At 42.6% G+C, this 18,554-nt stretch overlaps 1 protein-coding gene across 1 annotated transcript in view; it reads left to right on the top strand.

The window, feature by feature from the left end:
* dazap2 (DAZ associated protein 2) overlaps positions 1-16,943 on the top strand; it is a 34,467-nt gene extending 17,524 nt beyond the window's left edge. Inside the window, exons 3-4 of the mRNA XM_043682027.2 lie at positions 6,041-6,259; positions 14,926-16,943. Of these exons, the coding sequence (XP_043537962.1) occupies positions 6,041-6,259; positions 14,926-15,054 (348 nt within the window). The 3' untranslated portion in view covers positions 15,055-16,943. The remainder of the gene's footprint in view (positions 1-6,040; positions 6,260-14,925) is intronic.
* The last annotated feature ends 1,611 nt before the right edge of the window (positions 16,944-18,554 follow it).

The raw sequence follows: 18,554 nt of genomic DNA, 5'->3' as shown, positions 1-18,554 counted from the left end.
TGTATCAAAGTTAGAGTACTTTAAATTCTTCTATGTTTGTATTTATCAGAATCCTGTTAAGGAGATGTGCCTGACATTTTCTGACGGCTGTCTGACAGGTTCGGCAACATGACACCTTATGATCTCTCTTTTGTTTCTTCATGGAATGAATGCTGTAAAAAAATGTTTCAGTGGCCCAGTCTTTTGGCTGTGCAATTTTTAAGGTATTAGGCTTAGATTTTCCAGTAGGAAGATTCTAGTTGCCGAAGCATAGACGAGAGTTGCACCCAACTCTCATAGAGTCAGACACTTCAAAAGGTACTGCTCCTGGCTAACTTTCCAGGTAGGTAAATCAGAAGAGATTAGAGGAATTAAAACCTGCTGTAACTCCATTATAAGTCAACCTACAGCATATGGACTGTAGCAGTTCAAGAAAGTAGCTCGCCACCACCTTCTCAAGGGGCAAATAGGGGCAGGCAATAAATGTTTATCAGCCAGCAACTTCCATGAGTGAATTTTTAAAAACAATTTCAACTTGAAGCATAGCAAGGCAAGGTATAATTATTACTGTAAGGGCAGTGCAAGACAGGTTAAGGGATTAAGCAAAATAGCATTCCAGAAAGCTAAATACAGAAATGTCCAAAAAATGTTAGCAGAGATAAATAATATAAATATTAAAAATAGTTGATTTAGCACTGATTAAAATTATTTGTGTATGATGGGAAGAATCTGTTACAGCAAGGAATGTCTTTGGTAAAAGCACTATACATTTATTCTGATTACATTAATAACAGCAGTGAGTTCATTGCCTTTTTCATGCAGTATGTTCCCATGCGCAGGCTGAGATGACTTTGCCTGACTTTGCAAAGTCAGGTGAATTTAAAATAACTTACGGAATTACATAGAAATCGCAATGCGCAAACAGGCTCTTTAACCCAACTAACCAATGGTGTTTATCTTCCACAGGAACAGCGATCCTAATCCCATGTCCCCACTTCTAACCTATCAACTTTAAGATGGGTCTCATTTTTTTTTTCAGTCATTTTATTCGAGTTGTATTGGAGTGATTTGTAACAAGGACAGCCAGGTAGACATCAAAGAATGAGTTCCCTGATTGGGGCAGTTAATCTGGTCTAATCAGGGAGCCCTGGCTGACAGATATAAAGAAGAGTGTCAGAGGGTCTGTTCACTCAGAGCTAGCTCTGAGGGAACTGGATCGGTGTCAAGGACTCTCCACATGTAAATAAAAGGTAACTTGGCGATAGGATACTGGGTTCTGTGGAGTAATTTTGAATATATTGCACTCTCTTTTAGATGAGAGTGGGATTTTTGCACGCAATGGCGCAAATAGGAAATGTTGTGCCAGAGCTCATGCAGCAGAGATGTAGCACAGCATGGCTGACCTGCGTCAAGATATGGCAGAGCTCAAAGCAGGCCTGCAGGACAACTGTGGCAAAGTGTGTTAGCATCGGAGGTACAACGGTCAAGAGGCAGAGCTATGGCAGAGATCAGGTGGCATGGCTGTATCAAGGTGTGCCAGAGCCCGTGCAGCAGAGTGTGGCATGGCACAGCAGAGCTGCAGGAGAACTGTGGCAAGGCGCAGTAGAGTTCCAGCAGCAGAGCTGCAGCTAAGGTCAGGCGGCAGAGCTTCAACAGAACTGTAGCAAGGTGCGGCAAAGCTGTGGCAAGGCATGCTAGAGATGTGGTAGAGCTCCTGAGGCAAGGCATAGCAGAATGCCTGGGACTCAGCTGCGGCAAGGCATGGCAGAGCTCAGGCGGCAAGGCGCGGTACAGCTGAGGTAAGTGATGGCCAATCTGAGAGCCGCATCGAGATGTGGCACTAATGCAATCTAAGTGCTCGTGTTGAACATGATGTGCATAGTATTTGCAATGTAGTTAGAGTAAAGGAGCCAACACTATTAACATGAATACCCCGATGGCCGTTTGAAAGCATTTCTATGTAGTCTTTTGTCTGTTACAGAGTGCTGTGGTTTCCTGTTTTTCTGCTTCACAAGAAGGGAGCTCTGCTGAAATATGTTAAAATTGTTCCAATTATCGCTGTTTAGTATCAGCATATTCCCATTTGAAGAGAGGATTTATATGTCAGACTGTAACAGCTAGGAAATCTGCCATTGTCTGCATTTTTGGGCACTGTTATTCAAAATTACCATGGCAGATCTCCTTGGTTTTCCTGCTTGGTTGAAGAAGCTCAACCACACACCAAAATAGAGTCATAGAGATGTGCAGCATGGAAACAGACCCTTCGGTCCAACCCGTCCATGCCGACCAGATATCCCAACCCAATCTAGTCCCACCTGCCAGCACCCGGCCCATATCCCTCTAAACCCTTCCTATTCATATACCCATCCAAATGCCTTTTAAATGTTGCAATTGTACCAGCCTCCACTACTTTCTCTGGCAGCTCATTCCATACACGTATCACCCTCTGTGCGAAAAAGTTGCCCCTAAGGTCTCTTTTATCTTTCCCCCTCACCCTAAACCTATGCCCTCTAGTTCTGGGCTCCCCAACCTCAGGGAAAAGACTTTTGTCTATTTATCCTATCCATTCCCCTCATGATTTTGTAAACCTCTATAAGGTCACCCCTCAACCTCCGACGCTCCAGGGAAAACAGCCCCAGCCTGTTCAGCCTCTCCCTATACCTCAAATCCTCCAGCCCTGGCAACATCCTTGTAAATCTTTTCTGAACCCTTTCAAGTTTCACAACATCTTTCCGATAGGAAGGAGACCAGAATTGCACGCAATATTCCAACAGTGGCCTAACCAATGTCCTGTACAGCTGCAACATGATCTCCCAACTCCTGTACTCAATACTCTGACCAATAAAGGAAAGCATACCAAACACCACCTTCACTATCCTATCTACTTGCGACTCCACTTTCAAGGAGCTATGAACCTGCACTCCAAAGTCTCTTTGTTCAGCAACACTCCCTCGGACCTTACCATTAAATGTATAAGTCCTACTAAGATTTGCTTTCCCAAAATGCAGCACCTCGCATTTATCTGAATTAAACTTCATTTGCCACTTCTCAGCCCATTGGCCCATCTGGTCCAGATCCTGTTGTAATCTGAGGTAACCTTCGCTGTGCACTACACCTCCAATTTTGGTGTCATCTGCAAACTTACTAACTGTACCTCTTCTGCTCACATCCAAATCATTTATGTAAATGACAAAAAGTAGAGGGCCCAGCACCGATCCTTGTGGCACTCCACTGGTCACAGGCCTCCAGTCTGAAAAACAACCCTCCACCACCACCCTCTGTCTTCTACCTTTTGAGCCAGTTCTGTATCCACATAGCTAGTTCTCCCTGTATTCCGCGAGATCTAACCTTGCTAATCAGTCTCCCATGGGGAACCTTGTCGAACGCCTTACTGAAGTAAAGTTGATGGGACCTGATAAGGTGTCAACTTCACTTAATACTTAATTGAATAATTGATTGGCTCAGAATAGTTATTAGTTCACCCTGAGATTACCAGTGAACATAACCATTGCAGACTTTAGGCTCTGATAAGTTAAATTAATGTTTGCTATACTTGGATTGGAACCTGAGTGCCCCTTGCATTGAAAACATTTTGCTTTGTCAGAGCATTCTCCACTTCTCCTCACCTCACCCATTAACCTTTCCAGAATTACCTTTGGCACCAAAAAATGGTTAATATCATTCACATTTTAATTTAGAGATTTGATGTATTATTTTAATATCTTGATGTTAGGCTATCTTTTAATGAGCATGACAGATTAAATTAGATTACTTACAGTGTGGAAACAGGCCCTTTGGCCCAACAAGTCCACACCAACCCTCCAAAGAGCAACCCACCCAGACCCATTCCCCTACATTTACCCCTTACCTAACACTACGGGCAATTTAGCATGGCCAATTCACCTAACCTGCACATTTTTGGACTGTGGGAGGAAACCGGAGCACCCGGAGGAAACCCACGCAGACATGGGGAGAATGTGCAAACTTGGGTCTCTGGTGCTGTGAGGCAGCAGTGCTAACCACTGTGTCACCGTGCCGCCCACTAAAGATGAGATTGAGCCGATAGCAGAGGATGGCTGGGAATAGATTTAATATTATCAAAATAAGAGGAAGCTGGAAGTGAGGACTAATATTGTCTTTTTATTATGGGTGAATGTTATTTCAGAATGAAGCCTGAGTGAACATTACCTCTGCGCTCTGAAATCAATTGTCCCATCTGAATTTACTGTACTCCATCATTGGAGGGCCTCCCGAAATGGGTGAGCTTTAGAGATGGTACTATTGTGTTACCAGATGTTAAATCTGCAGCGTTTGTTGCTCCTGGGTTGATTGGCTTGTTTGCCCATTTCTCAGACGCTTACGAGTCGACTAGTAAGGTCTGGCGCAGGAAACTAGCTGGTTCCATTACTGAGACAATCTTTATGCCATGATTTGGAAGTGCCGGCGTTGGACTGGGGTGGACAAAGTTTAAAAATCACAACACCAGGTTATAATCCAACAGGTTTACTTGGAACCCTAACTTTCGGAGGGCTATCTCTGTACCAACCTCTGTCCCAGATCATTAACCTCTGCCTCGATTTCTCAGCCAGGGGCATCACCACAATAACAAAGTCTCCCACGTATGGAGGATCTAAAGGTCTAATGCAGAATTCTAGGAGAATAAGCTGGGGAGGGACACATGCTGGAAACGTGACAATAAAGACCGTGCTGGAAAAATCCATCCACATTTGAAAAGTGGAAAGACAAGTTAACGTTTCATCTGACGCCCCGTCGTAAGAAAATATGACACAACACCAGGTTATAGTCCAACAGGTTTATTTGGAAGCACTAGCTTTCAGAGTGCTGCTCCTTCATCAGGTGGTTGGTGGGGCAGGATCATAGGACCCAGAATTTGTAGTCGACGGGGTGACTGTGCATTTGCTGATTTGTTTTGCAGTTGCATTCTATTTTGTTCAAAAAGCACACCATCTGTAGGCAGTCAGTCCATGTGACATTTTATAAAATCCTACTTTGGAAATAGAACTGGTGTGGCTCAAGGTTGGGATACAGACAGAGTCGAACCTCACACCTTTTAATGCATTCTGTCTGAGCTGAGATGTCACCCTTTTTTTATAAAACCTTAAGTTATCTCAGGAATGTGACTTGAAAGAAGTTCTGGGATTTACATATTCGTGAATTAGATTAGATTAGATTAGATTACTTTACAGTGTGGAAACAGGCCCTTCGGCCCAACAAGTCCACACCGACCCGCTGAAGCGCAAACCACCCATACCCCTACATTTACCCCTTACCTAACACTACGGACAATTTAGCATGGCCAATTCACCTGACCTGCACATCTTTGGACTGTGGGAGGAAACCGGAGCACCCGGAGGAAACCCACGCAGACACGGGGAGAATGTGCAAACTCCACACAGCCAGTCGCCTGAGGCGGGAATTGAACCCGGGTCTCTGGCGCTGTGAGGCAGCAGTGCTAACCACTGTGCCACCGTGCCGCCCACAAATTGAAACATGCAACCCCGTTCTAAGTGATTAAGACTTAACAGCAATCTGGGTTTGTTCAATACATCACATCAGTTGTATGACACTTTGATCTTTTACTATAAATTCTGTCCTATGATCCTGCCCCACTGGCTACCTGATGAAGGAGCAGTGCTCCAAAAGCTTGTACTTACAAATAAAGCTGTTGGACTATAATCTGGTGCTGTGTGAGCTGATTTGTGGCTTTACCTCCTGCTGCCTGTCCCCTCCTTGACGAAGGAGCAGCGCTCTGAAAGTTTCTACTTCTAAATAAACCTGTTTGGACTATAACCTGGTGGTGTGTGATTTTTAACTTTGTCCACCCCAGTCCAACACCAGCACCTCCACATCATCGTTAAGAATATATGGTTAGACTTGAAACTTGAACCTGTTATTTCTCTTTATAAGTCTTGATGGACCTTTTTGTGTGTTTCCAGAAACATTGTCATCTGTTCACTTCAAACAGCCTTGGACAACATTATACTGTGAACTTTATAGATTTACTGTGAAATGATCGTTTTTGAATTTGTTTGCATCCCAGCTTCACCAGCAGCCAAGATCTGTCCAAGCGCGACCTGGTTATCCAGGTGGCTACTATGTACCAGTCACAGGCCAAATGCAAGTGGGTCCAACTGGGGCACCCATGCCCATACAGTACTATGCAGTGCCACAAGTCTTCTCTCCATCTTCAACTGTGCTCGTGAATGATGGATATGATCCAGGTGCCAGGTTTGGGGCAGGAGCCACTGCTAATATTCCAGTAAGTGTTCTGAACAGTTGGCACTGTGGGTATGGTTATGAATTATAGTGTGGCACAATGTTATCTGTGATTGTTGGGGTTGAATTGGATGTAACTTGGATAGTTTTATAAATTTTCAGTTTCTGCAACCACAGGTTTTTAAAAAGCGAATTATAACATTTTTAAGTAATGCTCATACTGTAATTTTAAACTATAATAAACTATTGTTAAAAATTACATTTTCTAGTTGTCTTTCCTGTCCATTCCTTTTTGTCACTTTTTTTTCATTTATTCAAAAAAAAATTCTGTCTATAGCACAAAAAAGTAAGAAATTATTAGACCGATGACTAATGAGCTGAGCTGTTGCAACCTTTTATTTAAACCCAACCTCTTTAATTACTATAGCTGATCACTTGGTGTAGTGATCATTGTGATCATGGGGAGAGCCACTGTGCGGAAAAGCATGGCCAAATTCAAAACCAGTACTGAGAAAATGCTTTCCGAGGGCAATCATGTTCCAGGAAACCATGGTTACCCAAGGTACATAACTAGAAATAATTAACAGGGTCCATCTTGCTCCCTTGAGTAACAGAAGTAGCTGTGTCCATCCATCAATTCCAAATCCCACTTTTTACCTCTGCCTTTTCAAAGAGCAAATACTGATTCAGCTTCATCTGAATTTTATAATATCTTTCACTTCTGTCGTCTTCCTGTTTGTTATTCCGTATTTATTGGCCTAGAGATTTATCTTGATTTTGATCATTCTGGGATCCCTCGAAGATCTTTGTATATCTTTAGTTTCACTCCAATCCATTTGTTTTCCAATATCAAACTCTCTCGTAGTCTTAGTCTTTCTTCATTGCTTAAATGCCCAATTCTGTTGATTTTGTTCCAACTTAACATATAATATAGAACAGCACAGGGCCTTCAGTCCTTGATGTTGTGCCGGCCTTTTATCCTCTAAGACTAACCTACATACCTTTTGATTGTACAATCCAAGAGTCACTTAAATGTCCCTAATGAATCTGTCTCTACTACCACTGCTGGCAGTGCATTCCAAGCAACTATCACTCTCTGCAGCTATAGAGCTGCAGCATAACATCACGACTCTGAAACTCAATCCCCCTGCTAATGAAAGACAACACACCATGTGCCTTCTTAACAACCCTATCTACCTGGATGGCAATTTTCTGGAATCTATGGACACAGACGCCAGAAATCTCTGTTCCTCCACACTGCCAAGAATCCTGTCTTTAACCCTGTATTATGCATTCAAGTTCAACCTTCCAAAGTGAATCACTTCACGCTTTTCCAGGGTTGAATTCCACCTGCCTATTATCAGCCCAGCTCTGAATCCTGTCAATGTCCCATTGCAACCTACAACAGCCCTCCACACTATCCACAACTCCTCCAACCTTTGTGACATCGGCAAACTTACTAACCCACCCTTCCACTTCCTCATCCGAGTCATTTATAAAAATCACAGAGCAGAGGTCCCAGAACCGATCCCTGCGGAGCACCACTGGTCACCGAGCTCCAGGCTGAATACTTTCCAGCTACCACCACCCTCTGTCTTCAATGGGCCAGCCAATTCTGTATCCAGACAGTCAAGTTTCCCTGTATCCTTTGCCTCCTTACTTTGAATGAGCCTACCATGGGGAACTTTATCAAATGCCTTGCTAAATTCCATATACATCACATCCATTGTTCTACCTTCATCAATGTGTTTTGTCACATAGTCATAGAGATATTCAGCATGGAAACAAACCCTTCGGTCCAACCAGATATCCCAACCCAATCTAGTCCCACCTGCCAGCACCCGACCCATTTCCCTCCAAACCCTTCCTATTCATATACCAATCCAATGCCTCTTAAATGTTGCAATTGTACCAGCCTCCACCACATCCTCTGGCAGCTCATTCCATACCCGTATCACCCTAAACCCCTCATTCTGGACTCCCCCACCCCAGGGAAAAGACTTTGTCTATTTACCCTATCCATGCCCCTCATGATTTTGTAAAACTCTATAAGGTCACCCCTCCGCCTCCGACGCTCCAAGGAAAATAGCCCCAGCCTGTTAAGCCTCTCCCTGTAGTTCAAATCCTCCAACCCTGGCAACATCCTTGTAAATCTTTTCTGAACCTTTCAAGTTTCACAACATCTTTCCGATAGGAAAGAGACCAGAATTGCACGCAATATTCCAACAGTGGCCTAACCAATGTCCTGTACAGCTGCAACATGATCTCCCAACTCCTGTACTCAATACTCTGACCAATAAAAGAAAGCATACCAAACGCCTTCTTCACTATCCTATCTACCTGCGACTCCACTTTCAAGGAGCTATGAACCTGCACTCCAAGGTCTCTTTGTTCAACAACACTCCCTAGGACCTTACCATTAAGTGTATAAGTCCTGCTAAGATTTGCTTTTCCAAAATGCAGCACCTCGCATTTATCTAAATTAAACTCCATCTGCCACTCCTCGGCCCATCTGGTCCAGATCCTGTTGTAATCGGAGGTAACCCTCTTCGCTGTCCACTACACCTCCAATTTTGGTGTCATCTGCAAACTTCCTAACTGTACAAACATTTAAAAGCCGCTCTGCCATGAAATTCAGCAGGGCCTGTAGAAACTCAGACATTTGGGACTAGTGACCACAAAATCTCTCCCCCTGCCTCTCGACTGTCATTAGGGTCCAGGGTATACCGTCATTCTCAATTTGTATACTCCCTCCCTGAAAACCACTATTGTGCTTTCTGTTTAAAAAATTTCTTTACAAATACATATCCTAACCACAAACTCACCTTCATAATGGCCCTTGGAGAATGAGAGTTGCCAAGCAGCAACCAGGTAATTTTCCAGTGATAGGAAAGATGACAGGAAAGTGAGCCACATCAGATAACTTACATAGCATACTATTTCTTGCTTCTCTATGCCAGTTATAGCCAAACTAGTCAGCACCCTTTTCCCATTCTGTGTAAATGGTGTCTTGTCTTTTCTTCTCAAGTCTGTTTCTTTCGTCCTATTTCTGATGAGCAAAAAAGCTTCAACCTCTAATTTTCTAGGAACGTTTGAGTTCTGTACTACCAAAACACAGTTGACAGTGCAGCTATTTTTGTTTAGTGCTTTTTTTAGTTATTTTCTCTTGGATGTATTTTTTTTCCTTTACCGTTTACTGCCTCTACCAGAAAGCACTCCAGTTACGTTCTCTCAAGCCTTTCCTCAAAGAATTCAGTAAGGTTTGTGAGGCATGACCTGCCCCTCACAAAGCCATGCTGATGATCTCTACTTGGAAAACCATAGTTTGATTAATCATTAAATCCTGTCTCTCGGAATACTCTCCAATACTTTGTCCACCACTGACATAAGACTGACTGGCCTGTAGTTCCCAGGATTATGCTGACTCCCTTTCTTGAATAAGGAAATAATATTTGCCACCCTCCAATCATCTAGCACTACTCCAGTGCACAGTGAGGATGCAAAGATCATTGCCAAAGGCAGAGCAATTTCTTCCCTCGCTTTGTGTTGTAACCTAGGGTATATCCTATTTGGCCCAAAAGATTTATTTTTCAAAATTTTCAGCACATCCTCCTTCCTAACATTGCCTGTTCTAGCCTATCAGTCTGTTTCGCTGTCTTCAGAAATGTCAAGGTCCCTGACGAGTGAATACTGAAGCAAAGTATTCATTAAGGCCCTCCCCTACTCCTGATTCCAGGCACGAGTCCCCTCCATTATCCCTGATCGGCCCTACTCTCACTCTGGCCACCCTCTTGTTCCTCACATAAGTGTAGAGTGCCTTAGGGTTTTCCTTAATCCTACCTGCCAAGGCTTTCTCATGCTCCCTTCTAGCTCTCCTAAGTCCATTCTTCAGTTCCTTCCTGGCTACACCCCGCCCAAATTCCGTTTGAAACATCAAAACCCCGGAACATCCAACAACCATTCCTGCCCAAATGATATCCAAGCCTCGTAATGGGCACAACATCATAGAGCATGGATCAGTACTTGGAGCTAAGTTCATCACCCTTATCCCTGATTCTTCTTGCATTAAAATAGACACACTCCAACTCATCACACTGACTGCACCTTTTCCCCTATCAACCATCTATCCCTCCTCACAGACTCTCTGCACACTGTATTTTGCTGTTCACTACCTACTCCATCACCTGATCCATAGCTCAGGTTCCCACCCCCTGCCAATCTAGTTTAAACTTCAGCCCTGATATTCCATAACAGTCTTAAGCAGGGCCAAGGAGAGAATTCATTGGCCGTGCTGTTTCTCCTGTTACCTTTTATCCTGTCCTTTTTAACCCTCACAATTCCTATTGAACACTTTTGCGCTGCGTGTTGGGTCTTCTAGAATAATGCAGCATAGAAGAACATCATTTCAGCCCATCAAGTCTGCACCAATTCTTTGGAAGAGAAATCCAGTCTGCCCTTTTCTCCATTAACACCATCCCTCCCAAACGGCCAATTCTTTCTCTGTCCTAACTACTGTTTGTGTTTTTTTTTTAAATAAAAAAAACCTTTCTTTCATGTTGTTTCTGGCTCTTTTGCCAATCAACTTCTGACTTTAAACCTGGGTCATGCTGATTATTGATCCTTCAGCCATTGGAAACCGTTTCTATTTATTCTGACTAAACCCTTCATCATTGTCATCCCTTCAAATCAGTTCTGGCCCTAAGGAGAACAACTCAACCTTTTCTGTCATTCCTTAGACTCCTAAATGTTTACAGCACGGAAGGGCTGTAGTCAACAAAGACTACAACTTTGGCCTGTGGCCCTGGAGGCTAATAGCAACAACAAGTGAATATCTAAAAACCTGTTTGAATGTTATAAATGTTTCTGACTCAATCATCCTTTTCAGGCAGTGAGCTCCAGGTACCCACCACCCTCCTCGACTCTCCTCTTTGCCTTCTACCTTTTAAATCTATCCCTCCTGGCTCCTGATCTCTCTGCGAATAGAAAAAGTGCCTTCCTGTTTGCCTTGTCTATGCTGTTATAATCTTAGAAACCTCCATAATGTTCCCCTCCTAACATTTTGAAAATAGCCCATGGCACAGAATCTCCACTCCAAGGCAGCATCCTGGTGAATCTCCTCCACATTGTCTCTTGTGTAATCACATCCTCCTTTTAGTTTGATGATCAGACTGCATACCATAGTTCACTTGTGGCCTAACTAATGTTTTACACAGCTCCATCATAACCTCCTCCTTCCCTTTGTTAGCCAAGGCATAGAATACAGGTATCCCATATGTCGTCTTAACCACCTTTTATCTACCTGCCCTGCTGCCTTCAAGGATCTATGGACATGCACATCAAGGTCCCTCTGATCTTCAGTAATTTCCAAGGTGCTACCCTTCATAGTATAATCCCTTGCCTTATTGACTCTCTAAATGCATTATTTCTCTCTCTCCCTCTCCCACCCCCCTCCCCAAAGATTGAATTCCATTTGCCACTGCTCTGCTCAGCTGATGAATGGGTTAATTTCCTCCTCTCTTTACCATCCTGCCACTTTTCACGTGATCCTCAAACTTCTTGATCATACCCCGCTATTTAAATCCAAATCATTAAAGTACACACAAACAGCAAGTGCCCCAGCACTGAGCCCTGCACTAGAACTCCACTGGAAACCGACTTCCAGTCACAGGAACATCCCTGTATCGTCCTCTTTTGCTTCCTGCGTCTCAACCAATGTTTGGATCCAAGGTGCCACTTTTGCCTTTGATCCCATTTTGGTAATGGCAGACTTTCTCGATCAGTCTGCCGTTACCAAAAGCCTTGTCAAAATCCATGTCGACCACATTAAATGTATTACCCTCATCAAAACTCCTGGTTACTTCCTCTCAAATTAGATCGAATCTTCATTTAACAAATTTATGCATTCTATCCCTGATTAATCCATGTCTCTAAGTGCAGATATATTCTGTCCCTCAGAATTCTTTCTGGTCGTATCAGTGAGGTTAGAGTGACACAAGCCTGTGATTTCCTGGTCTTTCCTTCCTTTTTTTTAAAATAACGGGACAACATTAGCAGCCCACCAGTTCATTGGCACCTCACCTGTGACCAGAGAGGAGTTGAAAATTATTGCCAGGGCTCCTGATGGTGCCTTCCTCATATCCCAGGCTGTTGAGGAAAGTGTCTCATCCTGGCTTGTAGACTTATTCACTTTGAAGGCTGTGAAATCCTTTTGTGTTTTTTTTCCCTCTCTCTCGCTTGCGCACTGTCTCTCTCACATACATACAGAAAAACTTTGGTGTTATGGGTGGAGGGAAAACGCACTGGGGAAACTTGGTTCAAGAGCTCCAGTCTGCAGGATTGATGCAACGTCCATTTTGCTTCCCAAGGCCTTCTGTTCGCTGCTGTCTTCCTCCAAGTTTTTCCACATCTTTGCAAAAGGCACAGGGTGATTGGCCCACTAATTATAAAATCTCCTCGTTACTGCTTGAAGGCAATAACCTACAGTGACTGGTGGAAGAAAATAATTGGCTGCCTTCAGGCTTCAGTTACTTCTATTGCACAGCGCTAAAGACATAGACCCCCATTCCTTTGCTAGTCCAGAGGCCCCGCTCCTTCTGTTGTGAACACCTAAGCTGGTCACCTACCCAGGAAACAATCAGAGAGAGCTGTTGTCAGGCTTATGACTTCCAGTATTTAAACTGGTCACAATTGCACAAACCAATCAGCTACCTGTTGCTGGACAAATCTCTCTCTGAATATATTCTCTCTGGGGTTGTGGTGTCTTATCTCCTCCGAATTGTTGCAAAACAACCATACAAACACCCCTCACAATGAGTCCAGTAACTTCTTGTTAGAAGTGCAGCAATTCCTTCCCCAGTCCTTAGTTTTATAACAGTCCTTTTTCCATTCTAATCCACAATCAAAAATAAAGTAAAAGATACCATCTTAACAGCAGTTCCTCTCCTCAGAGGATGGTTTCCCCTTTTTCGTGACAGTTGCAAATTGTGTTTACAAGACTGATTTCCTTCCTGTAGCGTATTCTATTTACTTTCGACTCCCACTGTTCATTTCCTTTTCCCATAATTTTAGCATAACAAAACACTGATTACTGAAATAAAAGGAAGAACTGTGGATGCTGGAGATCTGAAACGGAAACATAAATTGCTGGCGAAACGCAGTAGATCTGTGGGGAGACGTCACAGGTGCTGGCAGGGCTGCTGGGTTTTGCCTGAAATTTGTTTTGGTGTCAACGATTAATGATCTATTCAAACTATTTGTAAATTGCGGAACAGTAACACCCCTGAGACAGACAAACTCCTCTGTTGTATACATTTTTCATCCTGTATTGAGGTCTTCTAGAATCCAATTGACTCCCATTGTGTTTATAAACCCTCCTTGTTTAAAGGCCAAATAGTGGGACAGCAAGCTCAATGCATTTTGTGCTCATGTTTACATAGACTCAGTGCAGCAAGTCTGTGTATAGACTGGTTGCAAACCTCACTTTGCCAGTTGTCCCAGTATATTAAAGCATGGTACCATTCTGATGCTGCCAAACTTGATAACTTAAGGAGCTATATCAGAGTACAAAGCCTGCACAAAGAAATCAAAAGCTCTCAAAATTGCACCTTTTTGAAGTATATTTGGTTCATTGTGACTGGAACTATGTCAGCCACTTAAATTGTGTGTTGTGGTTACTTATAATGACCAACCACAACCCTCGGGTAGAGGATGATAATTTATTCAAGTGTACGCAGGAAACATCCTACTGTAGAACTAGCCAGAACAGAACTCTACTGAATAGAAGCAACCTATCTTTATTATACACAAGTAGTCAAGTACACAGTTCATTATTCAAATTCCATCTTTGTCTGTAAATAATCACAAAAAGCTAGTGCCTTCAGTTTCGGGTACGTATCTTGTACTCACCCAAACCGAGCCTGTCATCTTGCCCTGGCCTAGCTTTGTCCCTGCTACTGTTTGCTTCACCTCTTCTCTGTTTATCCTCATGCCCCCATCTCTTAACCAGTTGATCCTTCATGATTCCTAGGGCCATTCGGGGAGGGATCTGCGAATCTCTGCCTTTATGGCGTACAAGGTTTGGAGAATTCTGCTCCTTTGGTTTTACTGTGAGCATAGAAATCCCTATTTAGCTTTTACAGCCCCTTATAGCCTGTTTAACTCTTACATATATTATTCCTTTGGTCTGTGGCTCTTTTAACATGGGTTTCTTGTAGTCAATGGCTACATCACTGTAAAACCTTGTCGACTTGAATCAGATTGACCATGAGGAAGACCAGTCTTTAATTGAACATCCTGTTTGCCAGGGCTCACCCGTCAACATCTCATTTATCTCTTAAATGAGTTGTACCACAACATCATGATGTGGTTACTCGGTGACTGAATTGTCACCCTGCGTTCATGCAGAATGTTGAGACCCCTCCAGAAGTCTGACTACTTAACAAAGCTGAACACTGATGAGTGGTCAAGTTGGCTTGCTGTCCCAAAGTACTCCAATGATTTAGTTCCCATTTGTCAGTGAAAACCAAGGATGTGTCTAGATATCAATATTCAGGAAATTGGAGTGGGAAAAGAAGCAAAACTGAAACTCGAATGTATGCTGATTAAGCTGAAAGATATTTTGGGTTTTTGGTATTTTATCAGAGGATTCAATTTTACCAATTTCTGTTGGTTCACCTTAAAAGCAACTTCTATTTTTCTTTTTCAATTTAGCCTCCTCCACCTGGTTGCCCTCCCAATGCAGCTCAGATTGCAGCCGTGCAGAGCGGCAATGTCATTGTGACCCAGAAAAAGGCCAACTGGATTTCCGGTGGCTCAAGTGGTGGTTATACAATCTGGTAAACAGATGAAAGCGTGAACAAGAACGTTTTATGGAAGGAACCATTAATCTTAGTTTGTTTAGACAATTAATGGATGTAACTTGATAACTAAGCTGCTTTGAAATACTTTAAAAATTTCTCTCTTTGAGCACAGAATTTAAAGTTGTAGTATATCTGTTAAATGCTTGTAAAACAACATTGAGTACTTTAAAAAAATTTTTAAAAATCTGTTTAGTTTGTGTCCTTTTAAGTTTAATCAGGCTAAAAGAAACCCAATTAATCGGAATAAATACTAAAAGAACTGTTGATGCTGGAAATCAGAAACAAAAGCAGAATATGCTGGCAAAGCTCAGCAGGTCTGGCAGCATCCGTGAAGAGAGAATTTAGAGTTAACGATGAGTTCAGTGACTCAACCTGAAACATTAACTCTGATTTCTCTCTGCAGAGGCTGCCAGACCTGCTGAGTTTTTCCAATTAATCAGAAAGTGGCATCAGTTGATTTTAAGAGGATTAGGAATCAATTTTTATGAACCAAAGTAACCCTTTTGGGTCACTGTCAGTTTGCTATGTCCCTGATCACTTTTTAAAACACTGATTTGGCCTATGAAGGACAGAAGTGTATGTGTGCGTGCACTGCACAAATGATTTCTATGTATATTGCTGTAATTGAGAAATATATAAAGCCTCATGATGTTCTTCACTTTTTAAAAATAAATGCAATTTTGGATGGTTGTGAATAGTTCGCAAAGGGTTAATTGTGCTAAATCTGAAAGAAAATTCTGAGCTTTTCTCCCTTGTCGCTATATACGCCTGTAACCTCTTGAATTGTCTTTTTGCGCAAATATCAGTTTTCCTGCTGTGGTTCTGTTCGCCGAGCTGGAAGTTTTTGTTGCAAACGTTTCGTCCCCTGGCTAGGCGACATCATCAGTGCTTGGGAGCCTCCTGCGAAGCGCTTCTTTGATGTTTCCTCCGGTGTTTATAGTGGTCTGGACAACCGGAAGCGGCAGGGACAGGCCACTATAAACACCGGAGGAAACATCAAAGAAGCGCTTCGCAGGAGGCTCCCAAGCACTGATGATGTCGCCTAGCCAGGGGACGAAACGTTTGCAACAAAAACTTCCAGCTCGGCGAACAGAACCACAGCAACGAGCACCCGAGCTACAAATCTTCGCACAAACTTTGATCAGTTTTCCTCTTGGAGGGGTGAGGAGTTTATTTCTTTTCCACTGTGTTTTGATGGTCACTTTGTGCCTATTTGCCATCAGATCTGTCCAGAGCACCACAACTGATTTTAATAAAAAATCTTTCTGGGCCACTGATTTTGTTTAAGACCATGGCACAATGCATGGACATGGCTGCAATCAGAGCACCTAAAATAGTTCATTTCCAGACTGAATCCTCAAAGGATGAGGGATATCCTCTGCTTACCCCTCAGCTCTTTCTGGAAATGCTAATTTGTGCTTCTAATTGAAGGAGAACACTTTTGGTCAATCATATCTAAGCTTCGGGAGTGAATTGCTGACTTGTATTTGCCATCACAGAATCAAAATGAAAAGCCTGTTTAATTCTCAATGTTCAGTGATCAGCTTGTACTTGGGAAAAGATGACCTTAGCAAAAGGATTGTTGTATTGGATGGCATTCTAACACGTTACATTAGCCTGCCTGGTGCTTCATATGTCTGAGATAAATGAAGCCTTTTTTGTTTTGACAACGCTGTGTCACCAACCAAGTTTCACCCCAATCATAAGAGGTTGACTATATGCAACTTCAGCCTGGTCATTTTGTGCCATTTAGTTGGAAAGACCACATTTTCTGTGTTACAGAAATGTATCTCTGAAAGATCAGCCAGTTGGCACCCACAATGCAAGTTGTACTTTATGAATGTATTAAAAAACAATGCATAACTTTAACATAGCATGGACTCTTGGTGTTTAATAGTCTGACAAACAAGGCTGTTCAGTTCAACTGGCCATTCATTTCGGCAGACATTTCATGTTATTCTGTGACAGCCAGTGTATAATGTATCATTACTGCTCTTGGAAAAGCATAAGTAGTTCAAAAGTGTTTATTTAAAGTTACTTTTCATAGAAAACTTACAGTAGATTATAAAATAGACTCACACCTAGTATATGTAACACTTTCCAATCTCTTGATCTTGTATTCTTTCTGCATCAGTTTGAACTTGAATACAAACCAAGAGGAATGTGTCCAATAACATTAATTGCTTAATTTTTAAAAAGTAACTATGCAGTGCAACTTGTGTAAGTGCTGTCATAGTACTTGGTGAGACAATTCCAGTCATTTACATCACAGTCTAGCTCGGGGCCAGTAACTTGTTTGTTTAAATTTAATGAAGTTTTGTGATCACCAGGACTTAGAGAATAAAACCACAAGGTTCCACCATTTGAACAAACAAAATGAACTTTACAAAGTTAGAACAGCAAAACAATATATTTACAGGTTATACTCTAGATTTCAGAATGAGTGGGAGTTAAATAACGGTAAGCAACAAAGTATAATCGAACATCCAATGGAGCACATCAAATATGGTCAGCACAGGTTTTGCGGGTTTCTCAGCACACCACGCGAATCCCCTCCAAAGGTGCACATTTGATGACCCGAATTGCTGAGCCTTTTAAGAAATGGTGAAATAAGACCATAAGACATAGGAGCGGAAGTAAGGCCATTCGGCCCATCGAGTCCACTCCGCCATTCAATCATGGCTGATAGGCATTTCAACTCCACTTACCCGCATTCTCCCCGTAGACCTTAATTCCTTGTGACATCAAGAATTTATCAATTTCTGCCTTGAAGACATTTAGCGTCCCAGCCTCCACTGCACTCTGTGGCAATGAATTCCACAGGCCCACCACTCTCTGGCTGAAGAAATGTCTCCGCATTTCTGTTCTGAATTTACCCCTCTAATTCTAAGGCTGTGTCCACGGGTCCTAGTCTCCTCGCCTAACGGAAACAATTTCCTAGCGTCCACCCTTTCCAAGCCATGTATTATCTTGTAAATTTCTATTAGATCTCCCCTTAATCTTCTAAACTCCAATGAATACAATCCCAGGATCCTCAGCCGTTCCTCGTATGTTAGACCAACCATTCCAGGGATCATCTGTGTGAATCTCCGCTGGACACGCTCCAGTGCCAGTATGTCCTTCCTGAGGTGTGGGGACCAAAACTGGACACAGTACTCCAAATGGGGCCTAACCAGAGCTTTATAAAGTCTCAGTAGCACAACGGTGCTTTTATATTCCAATCCTCTTGAGATAATTGACAACATTGCATTCGCTTTCTTAATCACGGACTCAACCTGCATGTTTACCTTTAGAGAATCCTCGACTAGCACTCCCAGATCCCTTTGTACTTTGGCTTTATGAATTTTCTCACCGTTTAGAAAGTAGTCCATGCTTGTATTCTTTTTTCCAAAGTGCAAGACCTCGCATTTGCTCACATTGAATTCCATCAGCCATTTCCTGGACCACTCCTCCAAACTGTCTAGATCCTTTTGCAGCCTC

The sequence above is a fragment of the Chiloscyllium plagiosum genome, unplaced genomic scaffold, assembly GCF_037043375.1.
Source record: "Chiloscyllium plagiosum isolate Xiang-an unplaced genomic scaffold, Cpla_swu_hap1 HiC_scaffold_53X, whole genome shotgun sequence".
Lineage (NCBI taxonomy): Eukaryota > Metazoa > Chordata > Chondrichthyes > Orectolobiformes > Hemiscylliidae > Chiloscyllium > Chiloscyllium plagiosum.
The sequence above is the reverse complement of the archived record's forward strand: the minus strand, read 5'-3'. Positions and strand labels throughout refer to the sequence as shown.